General features: G+C 45.0%; 1 protein-coding gene across 5 annotated transcripts in view; it reads right to left on the reverse strand.

Annotated features, from left to right (window-relative positions):
* LOC140735168 (otoancorin-like) overlaps positions 1-23,489 on the reverse strand; it is a 105,936-nt gene that overhangs the window by 37,837 nt on the left and 44,610 nt on the right. For 4 of the 5 annotated variants that reach the window (XM_073059962.1, XM_073059961.1, XM_073059960.1 and 1 more), the window contains 8 exons: positions 16,691-16,732; positions 14,120-14,203; positions 13,357-13,568; positions 11,249-11,418; positions 10,361-10,464; positions 9,272-9,399; positions 8,109-8,217; positions 5,698-5,919 (listed from right to left, as the gene is read on the reverse strand). In XM_073059962.1, coding sequence (XP_072916063.1) covers positions 5,698-5,919; positions 8,109-8,217; positions 9,272-9,399; positions 10,361-10,464; positions 11,249-11,418; positions 13,357-13,568; positions 14,120-14,203; positions 16,691-16,732 — 1,071 coding nt within the window. Of the gene's footprint in view, positions 1-5,697; positions 5,920-8,108; positions 8,218-9,271; positions 9,400-10,360; positions 10,465-11,248; positions 11,419-13,356; positions 13,569-14,119; positions 14,204-16,690; positions 16,733-20,706; positions 20,744-23,489 lie in introns of those variants that run through there. The other variant, XM_073059963.1, reaches the window with a different exon arrangement.

Here is a 23,489-nt window from a genome sequence, read left to right on the forward strand (position 1 = left end):
AGAAAATACAGATGCAAAAAATCCATTTAAGATCTCCCCCATCTCTTTTGGCTCCATGCATAGATATTCTTCCAATTTTGCTCTTAATATATCATTAAAAGCCTTTCACCTTATCTGCCAGAGTAACCTTATGCCTTCTTTTAACCCTCTTAATTTCCTTCCTGTGTTCTCTAGCATTTCTTATACTCAAGTACCTCATTAGTTCCTTTCTGCCTATACCTGCTATGCTCCTCCTTTTTAACCTCATTGTCTCCCGAAATCTTTAATCTCTCACTGCTACAGTTGGAGGCTTCCATCAGCTTCAAGAGGGTGACAATCATACCAGTACCCAAGAGGAGCAAGTGAGCTGCCTCAATGTTGGTTGCCCAGTTGCACTCACATCTACTGTGATGAAATGTTTTGAGAGGTTGGTCATAGCTAGAATCAACTCCTGTCTAAGCAAAGACCTGGACCCGCTGCAATTTGCCTGTCGTCACAAGAGATCTACAGTTGATGCAATTTCACAAGCAATTTCATAATTTCACTTTGGAAGTAGTAATAGGTCAAGCTGCTGTTTATTGATTACAACTCAGCATTGAACACAATCATACCTTCAATTCTAATCAAAAAGTTCCAGAACCTGGGCCTCTGTACCTCCCTCTACAACTGGATCTTTAACTTCCTCACCAGGAGACAATAGGCTGTGCAGATTAGAAATACCATCTCCTTCTTACTGACTGGTGCACCTCAAGGATGCATGCTTATCCCACTGTTCTACTCTCTCTACACCCATGACTGTGTGGCTCGGCCAGCTCAGAGTAGTGTGGACCAATCGATTCACAGAGAGAAAGGTTCGCACAGGGTGGGGAGAAGAGTTTAAGAAAGGAGCGTTTCATGGAGCTCGATGCATTAGTAGCAGACCAATCGATTCGCGATACATTAGCAGGAGCAAACAGGGTCAAAGTGGAGCAGCCATTGTGTGAGTGGACCAGTGTAGGAGTGCAAACTTGAGGCCTTGTCTCAAGAGGCTTTGGAGAGGAAGCACAAGTAAGTTGCAGGTAAGGCCTGGTTGAATAAAAACTCACTAAATTGCAGCTAATTAAATAAAGTAGGAATGATGTAGGATCAGGTGATGTGCTGTAGCTGCATGAAGTGGGAGCTGGTGGACCCCATTGGGTTTCATGATGACCACATCTGCAGTAAGTGTTGGCTACTCGAGAAACTCTGGCTCAAAGCTGATGACCTGGAATCAGAGCTTCAAACACTGCAGCACATCGGGGAGGGAGAGAGTCACCTGCATTCTCTGTTTCAGGAGGTAGTCACACCCATTAGATTAGCTGCCTCATATTGGGTCTGTGGTCAGGGACAAGAGGGTGTGACAGTGAGTGAGTCGGCTAGTGGGATCCAAGAGACAGTGTTGAAGGAGCCTCAGCCCTTGAGCTTGTCCAACAGCTCTGAGATTCTTGCTCCCTGTGTGGATGAGAGTGGGGGCTGTAGGAAGGATGAGCAACCTAATTGTGGTACTGTAGCTCAGGAAGCCATTCAAGAGGGGGGGGGGGAAAGAGAACAGAAATGTAGTTGTAATTGGGGATAGTATAGACAGAGTTCACTGTCGTGACGATAGAGTGTCCTGAAGGCTGTTTTGCCTGCCTGGTGCCCAGGTTCGGGGCATCTTATCTGACATGCAGAGCAATCTGCAGTGGAAGGGCAAAGTTCCAGTTGTCATGGTTCATGTGGGTACCAACAACATAGGCAGAATGAGGAAGGAGGTTCTGTTGAGGGAATTTGACCAGCAAGGGACTAATTTAAAAAGCAGAACCAAAAAGGTGGTAATCTCTGGATTACTACCTGAGCCACATGCAAATTGGCAAAGGGTCAAGAAGATTAGAGAGCTAAATGTGTGGCTCCAGGATTGGTGTGGGAGAAGGAGGTTTGAATTCATGGGAAATTGGCACCAGTAAGTATACGTAAGACAAGGTTGGATAGATTTTTGCATAGTAGATGAATTAAGGGTTATGGGGAAAAGGCAGGTAGGTGGAGATAAGTCCATGGCCAGATCATCCATGATCTTATTAAATGGCAGAGCAGACTCGACGGGCTAGATGTCCCACTTCTGCTCCTATTTCTTATGATCTTATGATCTAATGCACTCAATGTCAATAAGCTGAAAGAATTGATTATTGACTTCAAGAAAGGCAAGTTGAGGAAACACACACCAGCCCTCATCAAGGATTCAGAAGTGGAAAGGGTAGGCAGCTTCAAGTTCCTATGTGTCATCATCCAAGGATCTATCCTAAGTCCAACAAATCAATGCAATTACAAAGAAGACAGAACAGTGGCCATATTTCATTTGGATTTTGAAAAGAATTGGTATGTCACCAAGGACACTCATGAATTTCTACAAATGTACTGTGGAGAGCATTCTAACTGGTTGTATCAACATCTGGTAAGGAGGGGCCACTGCACAGGATCAAAATAAGTTTCAAGAAGTTGTAAACTCAGTCATCTCCATCATGGGCACCAGCCTCCCCAGCATCCATGACACCTTTAAAAGGTAACACTTCAAGAAGGCGTCATCCATCATTAAGGACTCTAATTACACAGGATGTGTCCTTTTCCCATTGTGTGTGAGATTCACACTCAATGTTTCAGGAACATCTTCTTCCCCTCCACCATCAGTGAACCCATGAATACTTCCTCAGTATTTGGTTCCATCTTGTTTTGTATTACTTATTTATTTTTGTTATATATTTCTTATTTATTGTTTTATTATTGTGCATTTCAGTGTATTCTATCCCAAAACCTCAGATTTCACAACCAGTGCCAGTGATATTAAATATAATTTCAATATTCCATAAACCTGTTACCTTTGCCTTTCATTCTGATAGAAAGATACAGGATCTGTACTCTCAGTATTTCATTTTTGAAGTCCTGCTTCTTACCAAGCATCCTTTCATCAGAAAACATCCTATCCCATCCACATTTGTCAGAGCTTTTCTAATGCCTTTAAAATATATGGAATAAAATTACATTATAGTAATGTAAATAGGTGTCAGGAGGATGGGTTGTGGGCACGTGGGCTTTCTGGATCTAACAGCTTCTTCCTGTGTTACAAGGATGTGAAACACTAACAACTCAGGATGTTTCAAGAGGACTAGAATATAAAAGCAAGGATGTAATGCTGAGGCTTGGTCAGACCACATTTGGAATATTGTGAGCAGTTATAGGCCCTTTATCTAAGAAATGATGTGCTGGCACTGGAGAGGGCCCAGAGGAGGTTCACAAGAATGATTCCAGGAATGAAAGGGTTAACATGTGTAGAGCATTTGATGGCTCAGGGCCTGTATTCACTGGAGTTTAGAAGAATGAGGAGCATCTCATTGATAGCTGTCAAATATTGAAAGACTAGATAGAGTGGATGTGGAGAAGATGTTTCCTATCATGGGGAACTGTAAGACCAGTGGGCACAGTCTCAGCATACAGGGACAGTTCTTTAGAACAGAGATGAGGAGGCATTTTTTTAGCCAGACTGTAGTGAAACTGTAGAATTCATTGCCACAAATTGTTGCAGAGGCCAATCATTGGGTATAATTAAAGCAGAATTTGATAAGTTCTTGATTAGTAAGGGTATCAAAGTTTATGGGGAGAAGTCAGGAGGAATAGGGTTGAGAGATAATATATCAAACATGATGGATGGGTGGAGCAGAATCAATGAGCCAAATGGTCTAATTATTCTCCTATGTCTTAGGACAATGTTAGACCATTTCTCCAACTTGGAACCTCAGCTGATGGACCAGTCTTATCCTTCTCCATGGTTATTTTAAAACTATTAGACTTCTGATCACTAGAACCTCTTCACACACTTCTGTCATCTGCTTTGTCTTGTTCCCTGAGAGGAACTCTAGTATCGTGCTCTCCCTAGTTAGAACCTCTATTAAGTAAACTTTCCTAAACACATTTGAAGAACTCTATCCCATCCAGTCATTTCAGAGTATGGTAGTCTCAGTCAATATGTGGAAAGTTAAAATCACATAGAACCTCTGAGTGCAATAGGCCCTTTATACCACAATGTTGTGTTAATCTTTTAAACTACTCTAAATTCAATCCAACCTTTCCCTCCCACATAGCACTCCATTATCCATGTGCCTACCCAAGAGTCCTTTATGTGTGTCTAATGTAACTGTCACTACCTCCACCCTTGGCAGGGTGTTCTGTGCACCAAACACTCCGTGTTTTTAAAAAAAAAAGCCTACCTCTGACATCCCCTCTATACTGTCTGCCAATCACCTTAAAATTATACTTCCTTGTATTGGCAGTTTCCACCCTGGGAGAAAATCTCTGGCTGTCCACTATTTTTTGCTTCTTATCATCTTATGCACCTCTATCAAGTCACCTCCTTAGTTATAGCAATTACACTCACTTCTATCCCCTGACACTCTTGAATTTCTGGCATACTGCTGGTGTCTTCCACAGTGAAGACTAATGCAAAATACTTACTAAGTTTGTCTGCCATTTCTTTGTCCCCATTACTACCTCTCCACTTTTGTTGCTACTTTACTCTTTATGTATCTGAAAAAGCTTTTGGTATCCTCTTTCATTCTACCTTTCATCTTCCTTTGTTCCAAAGAGAAAAGCTCTAGCTCTCTCAATACATCTTCATAAGATGTGCTTTCTAATCCAGGCAGCATCCTGATGAATCACTTTTGCACTGTCACTAAAGCTCTCACATCCTTCCTACAATGAGGCAACCAGAACTGAATACAATATTCCAAGTGTGGTATAACTAGGGTTTTCTAGAGCTGCAACATTAAATGTGCAACATTAAATGCTCTTAAATGTGATGGTACAACAAATATGCCATCATAAGAATCCTATCAATTGTGTGGCAACTGTTATGGATCTACAGACTCCAAGTTCCCCCTATTCCTCCACACTACTAAGAATCCTGTATTCTGCATTCAACTTTGAATTTCCAAAAGTGAATCACTTCACACTTTTCCAGGTTGAACTCCAACTGCCACTTCTCAGCTCAGCTGTGCATCCTGTCAATGTCCCATTGTAATCCTCAACAACTTTTTTTTACACTATCCATAACACCATCAACCTTTGTGTCATCTGCAATCTTACTAACCCATCCTTCAACTTCCTCATCCAAGTCATTAATAAAAATCACAAAGGGCAGATGTTGCAGAACAGATCCCTGTGGAACACCACTGGTCACCGACTTCCAGGCAGAATATTCTCCATCTTCTACCATCTTCTGCCTTCTACGGGGCAACGGTAGGGTGAATGCTCTCAATCTTTTTCACAGGTAAGGAAAGCTAAAAACTAGAAGGCCCAGGTTTAGGGCAAGTAGTAAGAGACTTGAGGGGCAAGATCTTCTCACAGAGGATGGTGGTTACTGTATATGAAATGAACTGGCAGAGGAAGTGGTGAGGTAGGTATGGTAACAACATTTAAGATACACTTGGATCACATCCCAAGCAGCTCACACGTTTACATGCCAAAGATGTGCAATTAGCACTGGCTTGGTGGTCATCATGACAGTATGGGTGAGTTGGGACAAAGAGCCTGTCTCCATACTGTATTACTCTGAAAGTAAAGAAGAGGCTGATGATAAGGTTGTCTGCTTTTCTTTCAAACAAGCACCTCTTTATGGCCTGATATTCAACCAGTGAATGTCCTACTCTGCCATTTGCGACACCTTTCTCCGCTTACCTCTCCTCCACTTTTCAGGAACTTCTTAACTAGAATCTTGGACTTCTTCTTTGTCCAGTCCTTCCCTCGGCCCAGGTTGGAGATGATGTCATGGATGTCTTGGTCGCTGATGTTGGCAATCTGCGTGCTGGAGAGGGCAGATGCAGAAGGTCCCATCTTTTGCAGGAATTCTTTGTTCAGTGGCTGCTTCTGGGCCAAGTCCCTGATTATGCTATTGAGGTTCTGCAGTACAAGGCAGCATTAGGGATCCCATCAAGACTAACATCCCTCTTCACTGGTTTAACGTAAAAACCATGATTATCAACTCACATACTATGGTAACCCAACCGTCAGCCTAGTCTTCATCCACAATGCGCCTAAAATCTACATACCATCCAAACATAATCCAATTCTGGATGTTCACCCCAATCATAGACCTCACAACATCATAGACCAGCCCCACACCACAATCCCAACCCTCGCACCAATACAAATCCATAACACCAATCTGAATCCCTCACCCCAATTGCTAGCCCACGCCTCAATCCCAATCCTTTACCACAATCCCAAATCCTCAACCTAATCCCAAAACCTCACATCAATACAAACCCTCACCCCAATCCCAAACCCCTACCCTAATCCCTCAACCCAATGTCGATCCTCCACCTCATTCCCATTCATCCCCTTGCCCGCATCCCATCACCTCATCCCAATCCCGAACATTCACTCCAATCTCATCCCCTCTCCCCATTCCCAAACCCTCACTCCAATCACAAACCTTCACCCCAATCCCAAACCTCACACCTATCCCAAACCTCACACCTATCCCAAACCTCACACCTATCCCAAAACATCATCCCTATCCCAAAACATCATCCCTATCCCAAATCCTCACCCCAATCCCAAAACGCACATGAATCCCAAACTTTCACTCCAATCCTAAACACACATCGCTAATCCCAAATGCTGACCCCATTCCCAAAACTGCAGTCCAATCCTAAACACTCACCCCAAGCCAAAACCTCACACCAATCCCAAAACCTTACCTGAATCCCAAACACGCACTCCAATCCTAAACCATCACCCAATCCAAACCCACACCGCAATCCTAAACCCTCACCCCAATTCCAAACCTTCACATCATCCTAGACCAGCCCCTTACCCCAATATCAACCTTCTGCCTCAATCCCAATCTCTCAGCCTAATCACAACACTCATCATAATCCCAATCCCAAACCCACAATGCAATCCCAAACTCTCCTGCCTTTACCCTAAACACAATCCCTCATCCCAATCTCATATCCTCACCCCAAACGCATTCCCTCACCCCAGTCCCAAACCCTGATCCCAATCGCAAACCCTGATCCCAATTCCAAACCTTCACTCCAATCCCATCTAGTCATCCCAATCCCAAATACTCACACCAATTCCAAACCAAAACCCACAACCCAATCCCAACCCACACCCCAATCCCAAACCCTCAACCCAATATAAAACCCTCGCCCCAATCCCTCACTGCTATCACAAACTCAACCCAGTCACAGCTCTCTCTCCAATACCAAACACTCCCCAATCCCAAACTTCACCCACCTCAAATCCAACCCTTCATCCCAATCCTCATTCCAGTCACAACCATCCTATCCAAACCCTCATCTCATTCACTGCAATGAAACCAATCCTAGCCCCTCACCCCAATCACAAACCTTCACCCCAAATCCCATACTCTCATCCCAATCCCATACTCTCATCCCAATCCCATCTGTTCACCCTAATACAAACCCACATCCCAATCCCAACCCTCACTCCAATCTACACCCTCATCTTATCCCAAACACTCACTCCATCTGAACATTCACTCCAATTTGAACCCACACCCAAATCCAAACCCACTCCATGCTGTGGGAGAGGTGGTGAGGTGGCACCACCCTGTGCCAGGGTCTGTGAGGGGCTGTCGCACTGTAGGAAGGATGTGGAGGAGGAAGGCACTGTGCTGTGTGAGGGGGGAGTGAGGAGGAGGCACTGCACTGTGGGAGGGGCAATCAGGATGGATCAGGTGGGAGGGGTGGTGAAGAGGAAATGCTGTGTGGTGGAAGAAACTGCTGCACATGGGTGAGCGGTACCGAGGAAGGTTCACGCTGATGGAGGTGAAATAGTTGTAATGTGAAATGTCAGCCCTACAGTTGGGTATCAAAGGTTTTGTGGCAGCAACTGTAAGAATGGGAATTTCCCATTTGAAATTTAAATGGTGCTGAGTGTTGCATGGATCCATCGTTCACCATTCTCTCGGTAATGCTCCCCAACAGCACACTCAACATGCCCCAAGATGGCTTCATTCTTACACACCTGACCCCCATGTTAAGCATCACTTGCTCTGCATAGACACAAGGGTCATATTTCTGCCCTATGTAGTTAATATCTTATATTAATTTCACCTTCTGGGCGTCTTTGTTCTTACACTTTTTCATGGTGGATAAAAGGACCTCGGTGATATCTTTGTCAAGTGATTTTGCGTCATTATAGAAACAAGCCAATCCTCCCAAGCTGAAAGACAAGGAAACAAGATCTATTGCTGTGTGGCCGAGGACACTTGATGCTAGGCCAACCTCATGGTTCAAGTTCAAATTCAGCTTTATTGTCATCTGACTGTACATGTATACAACCAAATGAAACAACGTACCTCCAGACCATGGTGCACCCAAAAAGCACATAAACAAAATAATTCCACTCATGAATTAATAAAATATAATTCAAAATTCCTGTGAACTACACAGCACAGGTAAACAGTAAACTGCTCTGGCCTGGTGACAACACCATGGTGGTGGCAGGGTATTCATTAATCCCCCCAGTCTGAGAGATGAAGCTCAAACATGAGGAAATCTGCAGATGCTGGAAATTCAAGCAACACACACAAAATGCTGGTGGAACGCAACAGGCCAGGCAGCATCTACGAAGGGTCTCGGCCCAAAACATCGACAGTGCTTCTTCCTACAGATGCTGCCTGGCCTGCTGTGTTCCACCAGCATTTTGTGTGTGCTGCTGGAGGGAAGCAGCTGTTACCAGGTCTAGCAGTCACAGTCCTGATGCTTCTGAACCTCCTTCCAGACAGTAATTGGTCAGGAAGACTGTGGGATGGTTGGTAGAGATCCTCAACAATACTTATCGCTGTGCAGCTGGTCCCAAGGGAAATTCACTAGCAGGTGCCACTGAAAAGGTGGGTGACCCTTGGTCTGTGCACCGCACAGCACCCAAACTCACTCACACCTGGCAGAGGCCGAAACTCCCACTCAGGATAAAACCCCTCAATGTCACAACAAATCATGTGTGATAATGGGAGAATGCCACACTTTGTGAGAGGCAGTACCAAGGGAAGGTCACACTGTGGTACTGAGGGAGGGCCACTCTGAGGGAGCATAGCACAACACACTTCCTCCCCATCTCCTCCCACCAGCCCCCATTTCCCCACCCTGCTCATCACCTAATCCTCAATCTTTCCCACCACCCTCCAACCTCTCACTCATAATCCCCACAATCTCCCACCCCCACCCCAACCTCCCCCATCCCCCCCCCCACCTGCCAGATTCCAGCCTGCACATACCGGGTGATGTTTCTGAGATTGCAGTGAGCACCCAGCTGAGCTAGAAGCTTCTTTCCCCGCATGGAGTCCATGTCGGATATGCTTGAGAGGTTCCTGGCGATGTCAGGACCAGCAAAGAGGTTGCAGAGCTGAGGAAGTTGAGGAGAGACAGCAGTGAGCAGTGGGACTGGCGAAGGTGCCACAAACCATGTTGGCCAATCATTCCTCAGGTACACATCCGGGGAGCACAGAAGTGGTGCTGTCCCCAGCTGAAGTGCCATGCTGTTCTCAGTCTCCTTATCCCTAGGTCAGACATCCCACACAGTTCCCATCTCCATATTCCAGGGTCAGACCCAAAATGGAAACACTGCGGAGTTCCTTCTCCTGATCAAATACAGTCCAGGAGGACCATATATAATCCAGGCCCCAGAATTTTAAAATGGAATCTAAAATACTTAAAGCGAACCACAGCACAATCAATGGAGACAAAACTGTATGTGAGTCAAGGACAAAAACCTTCCCTCAATACCATCCAATCACACACTCCTGGAATCAAACATAGAGTGAAGTTCCTTCTGCATCATCCCATCAGACACTAACAGGGTCAGACCCAGAGTGAAACTCACTCCATCCCATCGCATCACACACTCACAGGGTCAGACACAAAGAAGCTCCTATCGCACACTCCTGTGACCAGACACAGTGAAGATCCCTCTACACTGTCCCATCACATACTCCCAAGATCAGACACAACAAAGCTCCCTCTACACTGTCCCATCACATACTCCCAAGATCAGACACAACAAAGCTCCCTCTACACAGTCCCATCAAACACTCTTGGGTCAGACACAGAGTGAAGCTCCCTCTGCACAGTCCCATCACACACACTGGGGTCAGACACAGAGGGAAGCACCATCCAGTATCCCATCGTACATTCCCAGGGTTAGACAGAGAGTGAAGCTTCCTTCACACCATCTCATAGCACATTGCAGGGCTTGGGGAGGTTGGTGGCTAGGTTCATGTTACAGCTCAGTACTCCAGGTTCTGTGGATGACCTCCCACCGTGTAATCCATCCATTTTAAAGATGACATTGGTCCATTCAGAAATACCTGCTGAGGCCGGACATGAGCAAATTCTTTGTCAGGAGCATCAAGGATGAAGAATCCTATTGTATCCACAGTTCTATTGGTCATCTGCAGCTGCCTACATTTACCTTGGGGAAGAAGAGCAGAATTTTATTGACACATCTCCTCCTCAATGCCACAGTTACTCTTGCAACTCACCCATTGCATTCAGTTCCTCCTCACCCCCCGAGGCCCACAGTCTTACCCCACTTTTCCATATTTAATTATGCCTACTTAAAAATTGCGATTGAATCTATTTCTACCATCAACAGCAGCACGTTCCAAGTACCACCTATTCATCCCGCACACTTCAGATGGGAGCCAGGGACAGCGGGGGTGAAACGGAGGGGGGGGGGGGTCACAGAGATGGGAGGAGTCACAGAGACAGGAAGGCGGCCACAGAGATGGAAAAGGGATGTAGGGACCAGAGAGGGTCACGGAGATGGGGAGGGATGTAGAAGCCAGCGAGAGTCACAGAGACAGGGAAGGATGTAGGGGGAGGGGTGTCGGGGAGGGAGAGGGGTCACAGAGAAGAGTTTTGGATTCAATCTGAAGGTGTGGTTATTGACCACAGAGATGAGAACTGACCTCACCCAGGCAGAGAGAAATTGTTGGGATTCTCTCTGCAGGAGAGCAGCAGAGTTTTAGTCAGTGGGTGGGTGTTGCTCAGAGTTCAACAGGCTATCAAGACATGCAGGCTCATGACATGGACAGACAGCTGAGGAAAATGACAAAGTTAAGGGACAAACGCCTTCCTCCAGCCCTCAGGGAAACCTTGATCTCAGATGTAAAGTGGTGAAGGAGGTAAGAGGATGGAGGAAGGGCACCAGGGGCTTAGATAGAGGCCATGGTAAGAGATGCAGAGCTTCTCACCTGCTGGAGGTTTCTTTGTAAATGCGGATGAGAGGCCTGTCTGCTTCATGGGTTGCGTGTCCTTCCCACCCTGACACTGAGCTGACACCAGACTCCGTCTGGCCCATTGGAAGACTTGCATCCGAACATCCAGGTTCATATTTTGGTATCTCTCACGTAAGAACTTCATCCTGGGGAGAACACCACCTATCAACTTTATGCCAATCAATCATAATCAAGGTGAGGCAGTCACAGACACCATGAGACAGAGTCCAGCCGTCCTGGACGTGGTGAGACAGTTGCAGCCATGGTAGGTAGGACACAGATGCAGGGAGAGTCTGGCAGTCACACCATTCTCTGAGGAGTGGTGGGCATTGAGAAGCATGCACACACCTGTCTGGATGCCAGGGGTGGGGTACCCAGGCTGCCTATTTAGTACACAGACACATCTCACCCTGGGACACCCAGGGTGCCCAGTTGTTGATCCTGCTTTCCTCGGTGTACGAGGGATCAGAATGCACAGGCTGTGGACCCCTTACTCGCACACACCCTTCCACAGACATCACCCCCACCCAGACCAGGACAGCCCCTGCCTCCCAAAACCAGTCGCTCCTGGGTGGGGTCTAAAGGAGCATGGGACTGATGACAAGAGGTGATGATGAGCTGAAGATGGGGGAGACAATGGGCGGTGGAACTGGAGTCTGGTAGGGGTTAATGTTGAGATCAGTGCTGGGAGACCGGTGAGATCTGGAAAGTTTGGTGTGGATTGAGGGGATGGTATAAGGTCCTGTGGGTGGGGAGGATTGGGTTGCAAGAACCAGACCGCATGGAAGGCTGTGGTTAAACTGGGAAGAGAGCAGAAGATATTTACAAAGGACATTGCCAGGACTAGAGGGGTTGGCTTATAGGGAGAGGTTGGCCAGGCTGACTCTTTATTCCTTGAAACATGGAATGAAGAGCAACCTCAAAGAAACATTTAAAATCATGAGATGCAGAGGTAAGGTCTTTTCCCCGTGGTAAGTGAGTTCAAAATTAGGGGGTATTGGTTTAGTGGGAGAGGAGAAAGAGTTACAAGGGGAGTGAGGGAAATCCTTTCCACACAGAGGGTGCAGAGTGCAGTGGATTTTGGTTCATTGGTTAATTGGGTCAGCTCTATGGGACAACTCTTTAACAACAAAAACAAATTGAGAAAGTAGCTGGGATTCCCTTCATTTATTTGGGATACGATATTGCTTAGTTTGGGCAGGAGACTGTTGCTGAACATTTTCTAATTCGTGTCAGTCATGTGCATATCATGTGGCGCTACTCTGTTCTTAGAGCAAACAGTTTTTAAATAGCATCACTTACACGTTTGTTTTCAAGAAGCAATGATTTTGGTCACTGATACTTGGCAAGAAGTAAACAGTGAGACAATTAAGAATTGATTTGCTCACTGAAGCTTCAAGCATTCAGGCTTGGGGATGCCAGAAATGGCCGGGAGTGAAAATGAAATGATTTCACTATTTCAACAAGTTAGGAACTATGAAGAATTTGAAAACATCAACAATCGTCTTAAATGTTACAATAACAATGAAGATTTCGAGGGTGCAATCATCAAAAATATTGTATGAAGGCAGTCCATTATCTGCAATAGGCATCTACGCTGATTTTTTTTCAGTTAGTCGAAAAAAAATGGCAGAGTATACTGAATGAATTACTCAGTCAATAATTATTAAGAACTAATACACAGTTTTGTACTACTGTGGTAGTTTTCCTAGTGTTATAATTTATTCTATATTTCATTTGAATACATAATTTATTACTCACTTTAATAGTAGTTTGTCTTTTTTTTTAATACTTTAACTATTTCCATAAAAGTTTGGCTTTTTGGAGCATCTGCTTAATTGGGTCAAAATGTACTAGTCCTGATAAGTCCCAATTAACTGGAATCCACACTATATGGAACAAGTTGCCAAAAGATGTAGTTGATGCAGGTTCAACAGTATTGTTTAAAAGCACATGAACAGGTACAAGAAAGGCTGGGTTTGTAGGGATATGATCCAAACACAGGAAATGGGACTAGCTGGGTCGGCATGGACTGGTTGGGCTAAAGGGCCTGTTTCTGTGCCATGGGCCACATAATTACTCACACAAACTCGATCTGGGAGGAGTTGCTGATGGTGGGGAGCTGAAGGAAAGTCTCAGGCTTGGCCCTCAGAAGGAAGTCATCCACTTTCCACAGCAGCTGCTGGAAGATTTGAGCAGGCAGCTGGCTGCAGTTCTGTACAAAAACGGTCCAGACCATGTCCATGAGCCCACTGTTTTCTATGCAGCGGGTTAGTGCTGACCCATACACATCATCCTGCAAAACACACAGAAACCTCAGAACCTTCCCATTTGCTCATCCCTCTTCCCCCATTAACCATTATCCATAGATCGGGGCAGTGCCTGGAATGTTGGGATTCTTGCCCAATGTTTCCTCTATACTGTCTCATCACACACTCCCAGGATCAGACACAGAGTGAAACTCCCTCACACCATCCCATCAAACAGAGTGAAGCTCCCTCTGCACTGTCCCATCACACACACTTCCTGAGTCAGACATAGAGTCCCATCCCAGGCCAGGGACATCTCTGTTTGGAGCTCTCCTGGCCACTACTGAAGTGCTTGTGGGCGGGAGGGAAAAGGGTGAGAGCGTCAACTTGACCCCTGTGATGCTTCTTCCATGGAGCTCTGTGTACCGGGTGGGGAGGTCACAGAGTACAGACGCTGGATGGTCCAGACTGTCTGTGGGAGCCCCAGGATGCTTGAAGGCAAAAGGTGCTCTCTGGGGAGAGGAGCTCACTGGAAGAAGTGGGGGAGTAGAACCATTGGGGGGCTGACACCATGGACCATGGTGCCAGATCCACTCACCTTCATGCTGTAGTGCAGTCCATGCAGGAACATGAAGATGCCCACAATGGGGTTTGGACCACCCTCAAACTCATCTTCTGGGGACTGCAACATAAGAAATGCTTTACTTGTCACAATTACAGTACATCAACAAAAAGTGTAATGTGTTATCTATGTTAAATCAGATCAGTGACAATTGTAAGCTAACAATATCATAAGATTAGAGAAGATGAATACGATAAAATAAGAATAGGTAAGACAAGATTATGGGGAGAAGGCAGGGGAATGGGGTTGAGAGGGATAAGAAATCAGCCATGATGGAATGAGGGAGCAGGGTCGATTGGCTGAACAGCTTAATTCAGCTCCTATGTCTTATGGCCCTGGTTGGCCATACATATTATGTCCCAGCTGTCTATGTGATTCACAAGCCAGTCTGCAGTCCAGGGTAGTATGATATGAAGTACAATGTGTTGCCCATGCAGCAACTTTCTCCACACAGCTGATCAATTCAGAGGAACAGCAGAGTCTGATACAGCAGCGTCACAGGGGTTGCCAGCCAGTGTGGAACTCAACGTGGGATTGCCTTAGACTCTAGCTGCATTTTTCTTCCCCTCAGGGTTGACTCTAAAAGCCTTTCCCAAGAGTGGATATAGCCACAAGGCAGCAGAGGTTTGAGACACGAGTTTTCTTTCTCCTAGATGAGTTGCCAGCCACGGCTGATGAGCCCCATGTGCCTAACACAACTGGTGTTAAGGCACGTAACCCACATTTGTCCCTTCTCATGTAGGTAGAAATACTTCAACCAAGCTTCGTATCTGGACCACACATGAAGGTCAAGAGCTGGACTTGGGTTTCAGAGGCTATTTGAGATGCATGCCATCAAGAGCATTTAATAGGCAGTGGGAGCTTATTCCCATTACCACCCCGGGCTATGACCACCTTAAGGAACCAACCTTTGGTAATATGGTCCAAGATTATCTTAAGATTAACTACTTGTCAGAACGACATCAAACATACAGTGAAATGTGTTTTTTGTGTCAGGGCATGCTAGGGGCAGCCCACAAGTGTCAGCATCTGCAGGCACCAACATAGCATGTCCACAACTACTAACCCTAATATGGCATGGGTGATTGATAAGTTTGTGGCCTATGGTAGAAGGAGTTGAGGTATACAGCTCTCGTTAAATGCACATGCAGGTCAACTCTGAGTGATTATGCAGAAAGTTTGAAGTCAATAGCTCATCTCCTTCTACGTTAGGCCACAGACTTATCAATAACCCCTGATGAGTTATTCACTGATGAGCTATTAACTTCTGAAGGTCAAAGATCTGTATGTTCCACGACTGCTGGACTAAGTGTAAATGTAGGAGGGGACTATGTTAAAAAATAACTGTGCTCGGTTTTCTAAAATTGACTCCTTCTACCTTAGGCCACAAACTTATCAATCACCCCTCATACATACATCATTGAAATGTGGAAGGAAACCAGAGCACCTAGAGTAAACCCCTGTAGTCACGGGGAGAATGTACAAACTTCTTACAGGTAGAGTCAGGAATTGAATTCTGGTCTTACAGCCAGCATTATATAGTGTTGTGCTAACTGTGATACTCTCATGAAGTGAAGACCTACAGACAACAAGCTTCAGAAACTATCAGTGAAACGTCTAGTGAAATGCATTGTTTGCGCTAACAACAAACATAAGCAAAGGATATTCTTGGGGCAGTTCACAAATGTCATCACACATTCCAGTGCCAACATAGCATGCCCACCATGAGGGATATAGATAGGTTAAGTGAGAGGGCATGGGCCTAGTAGATGGAGTACAATACTGGTAAATGCAAGGCCATCCAATTAGGAGGAAAATGCTATTATTTAAACAGTGCCATTGTGCAGAAGTACTTGGGAGTAGTACTCTATGAATTGCAAAAGGCTGGTTTGCAAATTCAACTGGTTACAAAGAAAACAAAAAGAATGTTGGTTTTTGTTGCTAGAAGTATTGAGTTTAAGAGCAGGGAGGTAATGTTGCAACTGTACAGGGTACTAGTGAGGCTGCATCTGAAGTAGTGTGTGCTGTTCTGACCTCTTTACTTGAGGAAGGACATATTATCCTTGGAGGTAGTGCAGAGGAGGTTCACTGGGTTGATTCCAGAGATGAGGGGGTTAGTCTAAGAGGAAAGGTCAAGTTGCTTAGGACTACACTCACTGAAATTCAGAAGAGAGGGATCTTACAAAAACATAAATTATGAAACTAATGGATAAGAAAGAGGCAGGAAAGTTGCTTCCACTGGTAAATTCGATGAGAACTGGAGGACATAGCCTCAAGATTCAGGGAACAGATTTGCATAACAGGAGAATTAGGGGGTTGGTGGGGGTGGGGGGGGAAGGCAGGTAGGTGGAACTGTGTCCATGGCCACCTCAGAATGGTCTTACACAATGCCAGAGCAGATTCGATGGGCCTGATGGCCAACTCCAGCTTTTAATGTTCTAAACAACAAAACAAACCCCTTCTCACTCATTGTGTCCTGAGCCCAGACCAAATGAGTCAGGAAAACACACATCAGCACAAGGGAGTCTGTTAGGTGTAAGAACTTACCAACATCCAGTCCTCAGTTGTGTTCCATCGATCTGGTTTCTCCTGTAATAATAACACAGATCCTCAGTATCAGTTATCTTCCAGCATCTGTGATCCAGAGAGGGTGTGTGTGAGGTGTTGGCTGAGGGACATTAGTGACCGTGGAATGGAACAGTGGCCAATCCCAATGTTCTGACCCATCCACCTTCCATCTGGAACCTAGTCCCCACTGTGAGGGCATGCATCCATTGTACAATTGATAAGCAAGAATCCACTAACAACACCGAGAAATTCAGCCAGATCATCAGGTTTAGTTTAGATCCCATTGATTAATATCTCCCAGAAACCTCCATTACCAATGGGAAATCTGAGGGATTTATGGATGTTGGAATTAGGAGCCGGGGTGGCCACTTAGACAATCAACCCTGCAAGACTGCTCAATGTAACAAGCCCATGACCGATTTATATTGTATTCCAAATTCCATGACCCCATTTCCCTCCTGTAGACTTTTACCAACTATGAGTCACCCCACTTATCACAGCAGTCCTTTTCCACTTTAATATATTCACAGAGCTACTCCTCTGCCCTTTGACAGAGAGTTAAAAAAATGAGTAAAATATATATTAATAATCTAGAGCATGGAAATAGTCCCATCAGCCCAATTCAATCCTGCTGACCATCCTATTCACTTGCATTAAGTCCAGACACCTCAAAAACTTACCTGTTTAACTTACTTAAAAAGTTTGGTATTGTACCTGACTCAACTAATTCCTCAGGCAGCTCTTTCCGTATATGGACCACCTTCTTGGTGAAGAGGTTACCACTCAGTTCCCTTTTAAAGATCTGTCCTCGCTCCTTAAGCCTATGACCTGTAGTTTTCAATTCCTTTTCCTTGAGAAAAGACTATGACTGTAAACCCATCTCTGCCTTAAATGATTTTCAAACTGCCATATATAAGCCCCTTTGACCCTGATGCCCCAAGGTGAAATATGCTGATCTGTCCACCCTCTTTGGATAACTCCCACCTTTGAAACCTGGGAAAACTCGCTACACTGTCTCATCACACACTCCTCAGGTCAGCCACAGTGTGAAGCTTCCTCCACACCATTCCATCATACACTCCTGGGGACAGACACAGAGTGAAACGCCCTCCATATCGTCCCATCACACACTCCCAGGGTCAGACACAGTGTGAAGCTTCCTCCGCACCGTCCCATCATACACTCTTGGGGACAGACACAGAGTGAAGCGCCCTCCATATCATCCCATCATACACTCCCAGGGTCAGACAGTGTGAAGCTGCTTCCACACCATTTCATCGCATAGTACCAGAGTGAACGTCACTCTACACTCTCCTGTCACAAACTCCCAGGGTCAGACACAGAGTGACGCTCCCTCCACACCATTCCAACACATACACACAGACTCAAACGCAGAGTGAAGCTCCCTCTCTACCATCCTATCGCACACTCCTGGGACATTAACAACATGAGTTGGAATATTTTGCAGATGACCAGATCCAAGGGATGTAGTCGCTGGTTGTGTTCCATCCAGCTGGATACCCATGTACCCCAAAACCTCATCCAACAACTTCCCAACCACTGAAGTCAGACGAGCCGGCCTTTAAGTTTCTTTTCTTCTGCCGCCCCCACTTCTGAAAGGGTGGAGTGACATTAGAACTTTTCCAATCCTCAGAAACCATGCCAGGATCTAGTGACTCTTGAAAGATCATTACTAATGCCTCCCCAATCTCTTCAGCCACCTCTATCAGAACCCTGGGGGGGTAGTCCATCTGGTACAGGAGACTCATCTACATTCAGACTTTTCAGTTTCCCATGGACATTCTCATTAATAGGAAGAGGAGAGTGACTCACAGACGTTAGGCTTTCAACATCCCCAGAGGACTCACAGAGCCTGGACTCTGGTCATCATGCCTCTACTTCCATGATTGCCTAGTTTTATAACAATAACCCTTCATACTCATGAAGAATCTTTCTCTGAAAATTGGTAAACTCTCTACTCTTTCCAGGAGAGTGCTCCCTTGGTCTAGATCTTCCCTCAAAGAAATAAACCTATCAGAATGTATGTCCTGCTGAAGGGTCTCATCCCGAAAAGTCGACTGTACTTTTTTCCATGGATGCTGCCTGTCCAGCATTGTGTTTGTGTTGCTTGGATTTCCAGCATCTACAGATTCTCCATTGTTTGCTATCAGGCTGTCGTCAGTTTAATCACGTTCCCTCACACCCAGACAGCCATTTGGTCCCACTGTTGTAGTTGTGAGAATAATTCCACATCCAGCCCCCAGTTTTATTCCATCAATGTACTTTCCACTGTAATTATACATCAGATCATTAGTGCTTGACACCAACACAAAACCCCAGTTATAAAACCCATGCTGTGATGGAGGAAGATGTGAACATACAGAATAGGAACAGGAATACGACACTCAGCCCAGTGATCCAGTTCACCATTTAATCAGACCGCGCCTAATATCGCTGATATCTCAATCCATATTCTAGTCTTGTCACAGTGACCATTCACCCTCTTCCCAATAACAAACTTCCCAACATAAGCATTGAGAGTCTTTATCCCTCAAGGGGCAGGGGAAGCAGAGTTTCACAGACTCCTCATCCTCTGCGACAAATAAGATTTGAATCATCACTGGTTTAAATTGTGGTGCCCATTGGTAAAGATTGACACCCAAGTTCAAGATTCTCTCACTATAGAAACATCCGCTCCTCACGAGTATCCTCAGAATTTGTATTTGTACCCATTATCATTAACTTTTCCCACAGTCTAACAGAGTGACACTCTCTCTACACCATCCCATCAGGCACTCCCATGGTTAGACACAGAGCAAAGCTCCCCCCACACTGACCCAGCACACACTCTAGGGATCAGTCACAGAGTGAATCTCACTGCACACCGTCCCGTCACACACTCCCAGGGTCAGACACAGAGTGAAATTCACTCTCCACCATCCTATCACACCCTCTCAAGACATTAACAACTTCTGCTGGATTATTTTGCAGATGAGCAGATGCAAGGGATATGAAACTCCGTTACAGACTAAGGGTAGATTTTTACACCTGAACACTGGGTCCGAATGCAGGCCAACTGAGACAGGAAAACACCCACATCCAGTCCGCTGTTTTGTTGCATCGTGCTTTCCACTGTAATAATACAGCAGATCATTAGTGCTTGATGCCAACACAAAACCCCAGTTATAAAACCCATGCTGTGACAGAGGAAGACGTGAAGACACAGAATAGGAACAGGAATATGACACTCAGCCCAGTGATCCAGTTCACCATTTAATCAGACATCGCTGATATATCAACTCCATATTCTAGTCTTGTCAGTGACACTTCACCCTCTTCCCAATGACAACCTTAACAACATCAGTATTGAAAGTATTTGTTTTCCCTGCCCTGAGGGAGAGAGTTTCACAGACTCCTCACCCTCAGTGAGAAATAAGATTTGACTCATCACTGGTTTAAATTGTGGTGTCCGTTGGTAAACTGACACCAAACGTCAAGATTCTCTCCCAACACCCATCATAATGAGTACCCTCAGGAATTATATTTCTACACATCCCCGCTAACTTTCCCCAAACTGTATAACACAGAACATAAAAATCTACAGCACATTACAGGCCCTGCAGCCCACAATGTTGTGCGGACCATGTAACCTGCTCATAGCCCTCTATTTTTCTAAGATCCATGTACCTATCTAAGAGTCTCTTAAAAGACCCTATTGAATCTACCTCCACCGCAGAGTGTAGCTCCCTCTACACCATCCAATCAGGCTGTAATTATACAGCATGGGAGTATGGTCAGACACAGAATGAAACTTCCTCCATATGGTCCCATCACACTCTGAGGTGGATTATTTTGCAAATGACCAAATGCAGGGGGTATGAATCTCCATCTCAGACTATGGATGTAATTTTACAGCTGAATACTGTTTTGAGCCCAGACCAACCAAGTCAGAACACCCATCATCACAAGGTAGTTTAGTTCGAGCGAGATCTTACCCACATTTCGTCCTTGGATGAGTTCCATCCGGGTGGATATTTCTGTAACAGACCACAGGATCGTAAAGCACCGCAGCAGGATTAATCTATTCAGTCCATCAAGTTTGCTCCATTCCATCATGGCTGATTTATTATGCTTCAATTCCATTCTCCTGCCTTCTCCCCATAACCTGTAATGCTCAGACTAATCAAGAAACTATCAAACTCAGCTTTCAATATACCCAATTACGTTGCCTCCATGTCTATTACACAGTTTCAACACCCACTAGCAATCAAATTCCACCTTCGCCCTGTTTCTAAATGTACTCCCTCTATTCTGAGGCTGTGACCTCTGGCCCTAGGCTCACACACTATAGGAAATATCCTCTCGACATCCAATATACCAAGGCCTTTCAATATTCAATAGTGAGATCCCCCCTTCATTCTTCTGAACTTCAGTGAGTTCAAGTGCATCAAACACTCTTCATGCATTTACCCTTTTGGTTCTGGAAAGATTCTTGTGAACTTCATCTGGACTCTCTCCAATCCTAGCACATTTTCTCTGAGATGCAAACTGAACACTGCTCACAATATTACAAGAGCACTCTGACTAATCACTTACATAGTTTCAGCATTACATCCTTGTACTTGTATTATATTCTTCTTGAAATCAATGCTAACTTTGCATTTGCCTTCTTACCACCAACTCAATCTGCAAGTTCACCTTTAGAGAATCCTGCACGATGACATCCAAGTCTCTTTGCAATTCTGATTGTTGAATTTCCTCCCGTTTAAAATGTAGTCGACACCTTTATTCCTAGTATCAAAGTGCATGACCATACACTTCCTTACACTATATTCTATTTGCCACTTTGTCCATTTTCCTAGTACATCCATCATTTTGCAGACTCCCTGCTTTCTCTACACTACCTGCCTCCCCACCTACCTTTGTATGGTCTTTAAATTTGGCCACAAAACATCAATTTTGTCATCTAAGTCATTGACATATAATGTGGAAGAAGCATTGCCAATACTATCCCCTGTGGAACACCTATAGTCATTGCAAACCAACCAGAATAGCAGACTTACTCCCACTCTTTTCCTCCTGCCACGCTCTATCCATACTGGTATCTTTCCTGTAATACCATGGGCTTTTAGCATGTTAAGCAGCCTCAAGTGCAGCACCTAGTTATGGCCATTCTGAAAATCCAAGGAAACATTACCCACTGATTCCCCGTTGTCTTTCCTGCCTCAAAGAATTCCAACATTTGTCAGGCAAGATGTCCCCTCGATTAAACCAGTCTGACTGTGTCCCACTTTCTCATATGTCTCCAAGAATCCTGAAGTCATATCCTTAATAATGGAAACCAACATCTTCTGAACCACTAAGGACAAGTTAGCTGGCAGAAATTTTCCTTCCTTCTGCCACACTCCCTTCTAAAAAAAATGGAGTGACATTAGCAATTCTCCAGTCCTCGGAAATAATTCCAGAATCTAGTGATTCTTGAAAGATTATTATAATTGCCAGCATAATCTCTTCAGCTACCTATTTCTGAACCCTTGAGTCACCATCTGGTCCAGTGACTTACCTGCTTCCAGCTTTTCAAGCACATTCTCCTTATTGATAGAAAGAGTGGAGTAACATTTGCACTTTGACTCACAGACATCAGCTTCCCCAGAAGGTTTGCAAAGCTGCTGCTGTGGTCATCGTGCCCCTACTTTCATGGCTGCCTAGTATTGTCACAGTATCCCTTCATACTAATGAAGAATTTTCCTATGAAAATATATAATCTCTCTGCCCCCACTGCTCTTTCTCGGAGAGACCTCCAGACAACATTTGCCTTAACTCTGGTTTTAGCTAGCAGATCCACTATAACCTCATTCTAAATTCACTCTCAGAGAAAACATTGCATTGTCATTCATTCATCCCGTCAAAACCCGTCGGGACATTTTATGTTTAACTACATTCCCTCACACCCTTATAGTCAAAGGATCCTACAGCCATTTGGACCCACTGTTGTAGGTGAGAGAACTTACCCACAGCTTTGGTGCATTTTTGGGCATTCCACAGCAAAAATACAGCAGATCATTAGTGCTTAGCACCAACACAAAACCCCAGTTATAAAACCCATACTGTGACAGAGGAAGACGTGAAGATACAGAATAGGAACAGGAATACGACACTCAGCCCAGTGATCCAGTTCACCATTTAATCAGACCGCGCCTAACGTCGCTGATATATCAACTCCATATTCTAGTCTTGTCACAGTGACACTTCACCCTCTTCCCAATGACAACCTTAACAACATCAGTATTGAAAGTATTTGTTTTCCCTGCCCTGAGGGAGAGAGTTTCACAGACTCCTCACCCTCAGTGAGAAATAAGATTTGACTCATCACTGGTTTAAATTGTGGTGTCCGTTGGTAAACTGACACCAAACGTCAAGATTCTCTCCCAACACCCATCATAATGAGTACCCTCAGGAATTATATTTCTACACATCCCCGCTAACTTTCCCCAAACTGTATAACACAGAACATAAAAATCTACAGGCCCTGCAGCCCACAATGTTGTGCGGACCATGTAACCTGCTCATAGCCCTCTATTTTTCTAAGATCCATGTACCTATCTAAGAGTCTCTTAAAAGACCCTATTGAATCTACCTCCACCGCAGAGTGTAGCTCCCTCTACACCATCCAATCAGGCTGTAATTATACAGCATGGGAGTATGGTCAGACACAGAATGAAACTTCCTCCATCCCATCACACTCTGAGGTGGATTATTTTGCAAATGACCAAATGCA

Source organism: Hemitrygon akajei, chromosome 11, assembly GCF_048418815.1.
Source record: "Hemitrygon akajei chromosome 11, sHemAka1.3, whole genome shotgun sequence".
NCBI classification, from domain to species: Eukaryota; Metazoa; Chordata; class Chondrichthyes; order Myliobatiformes; family Dasyatidae; genus Hemitrygon; species Hemitrygon akajei.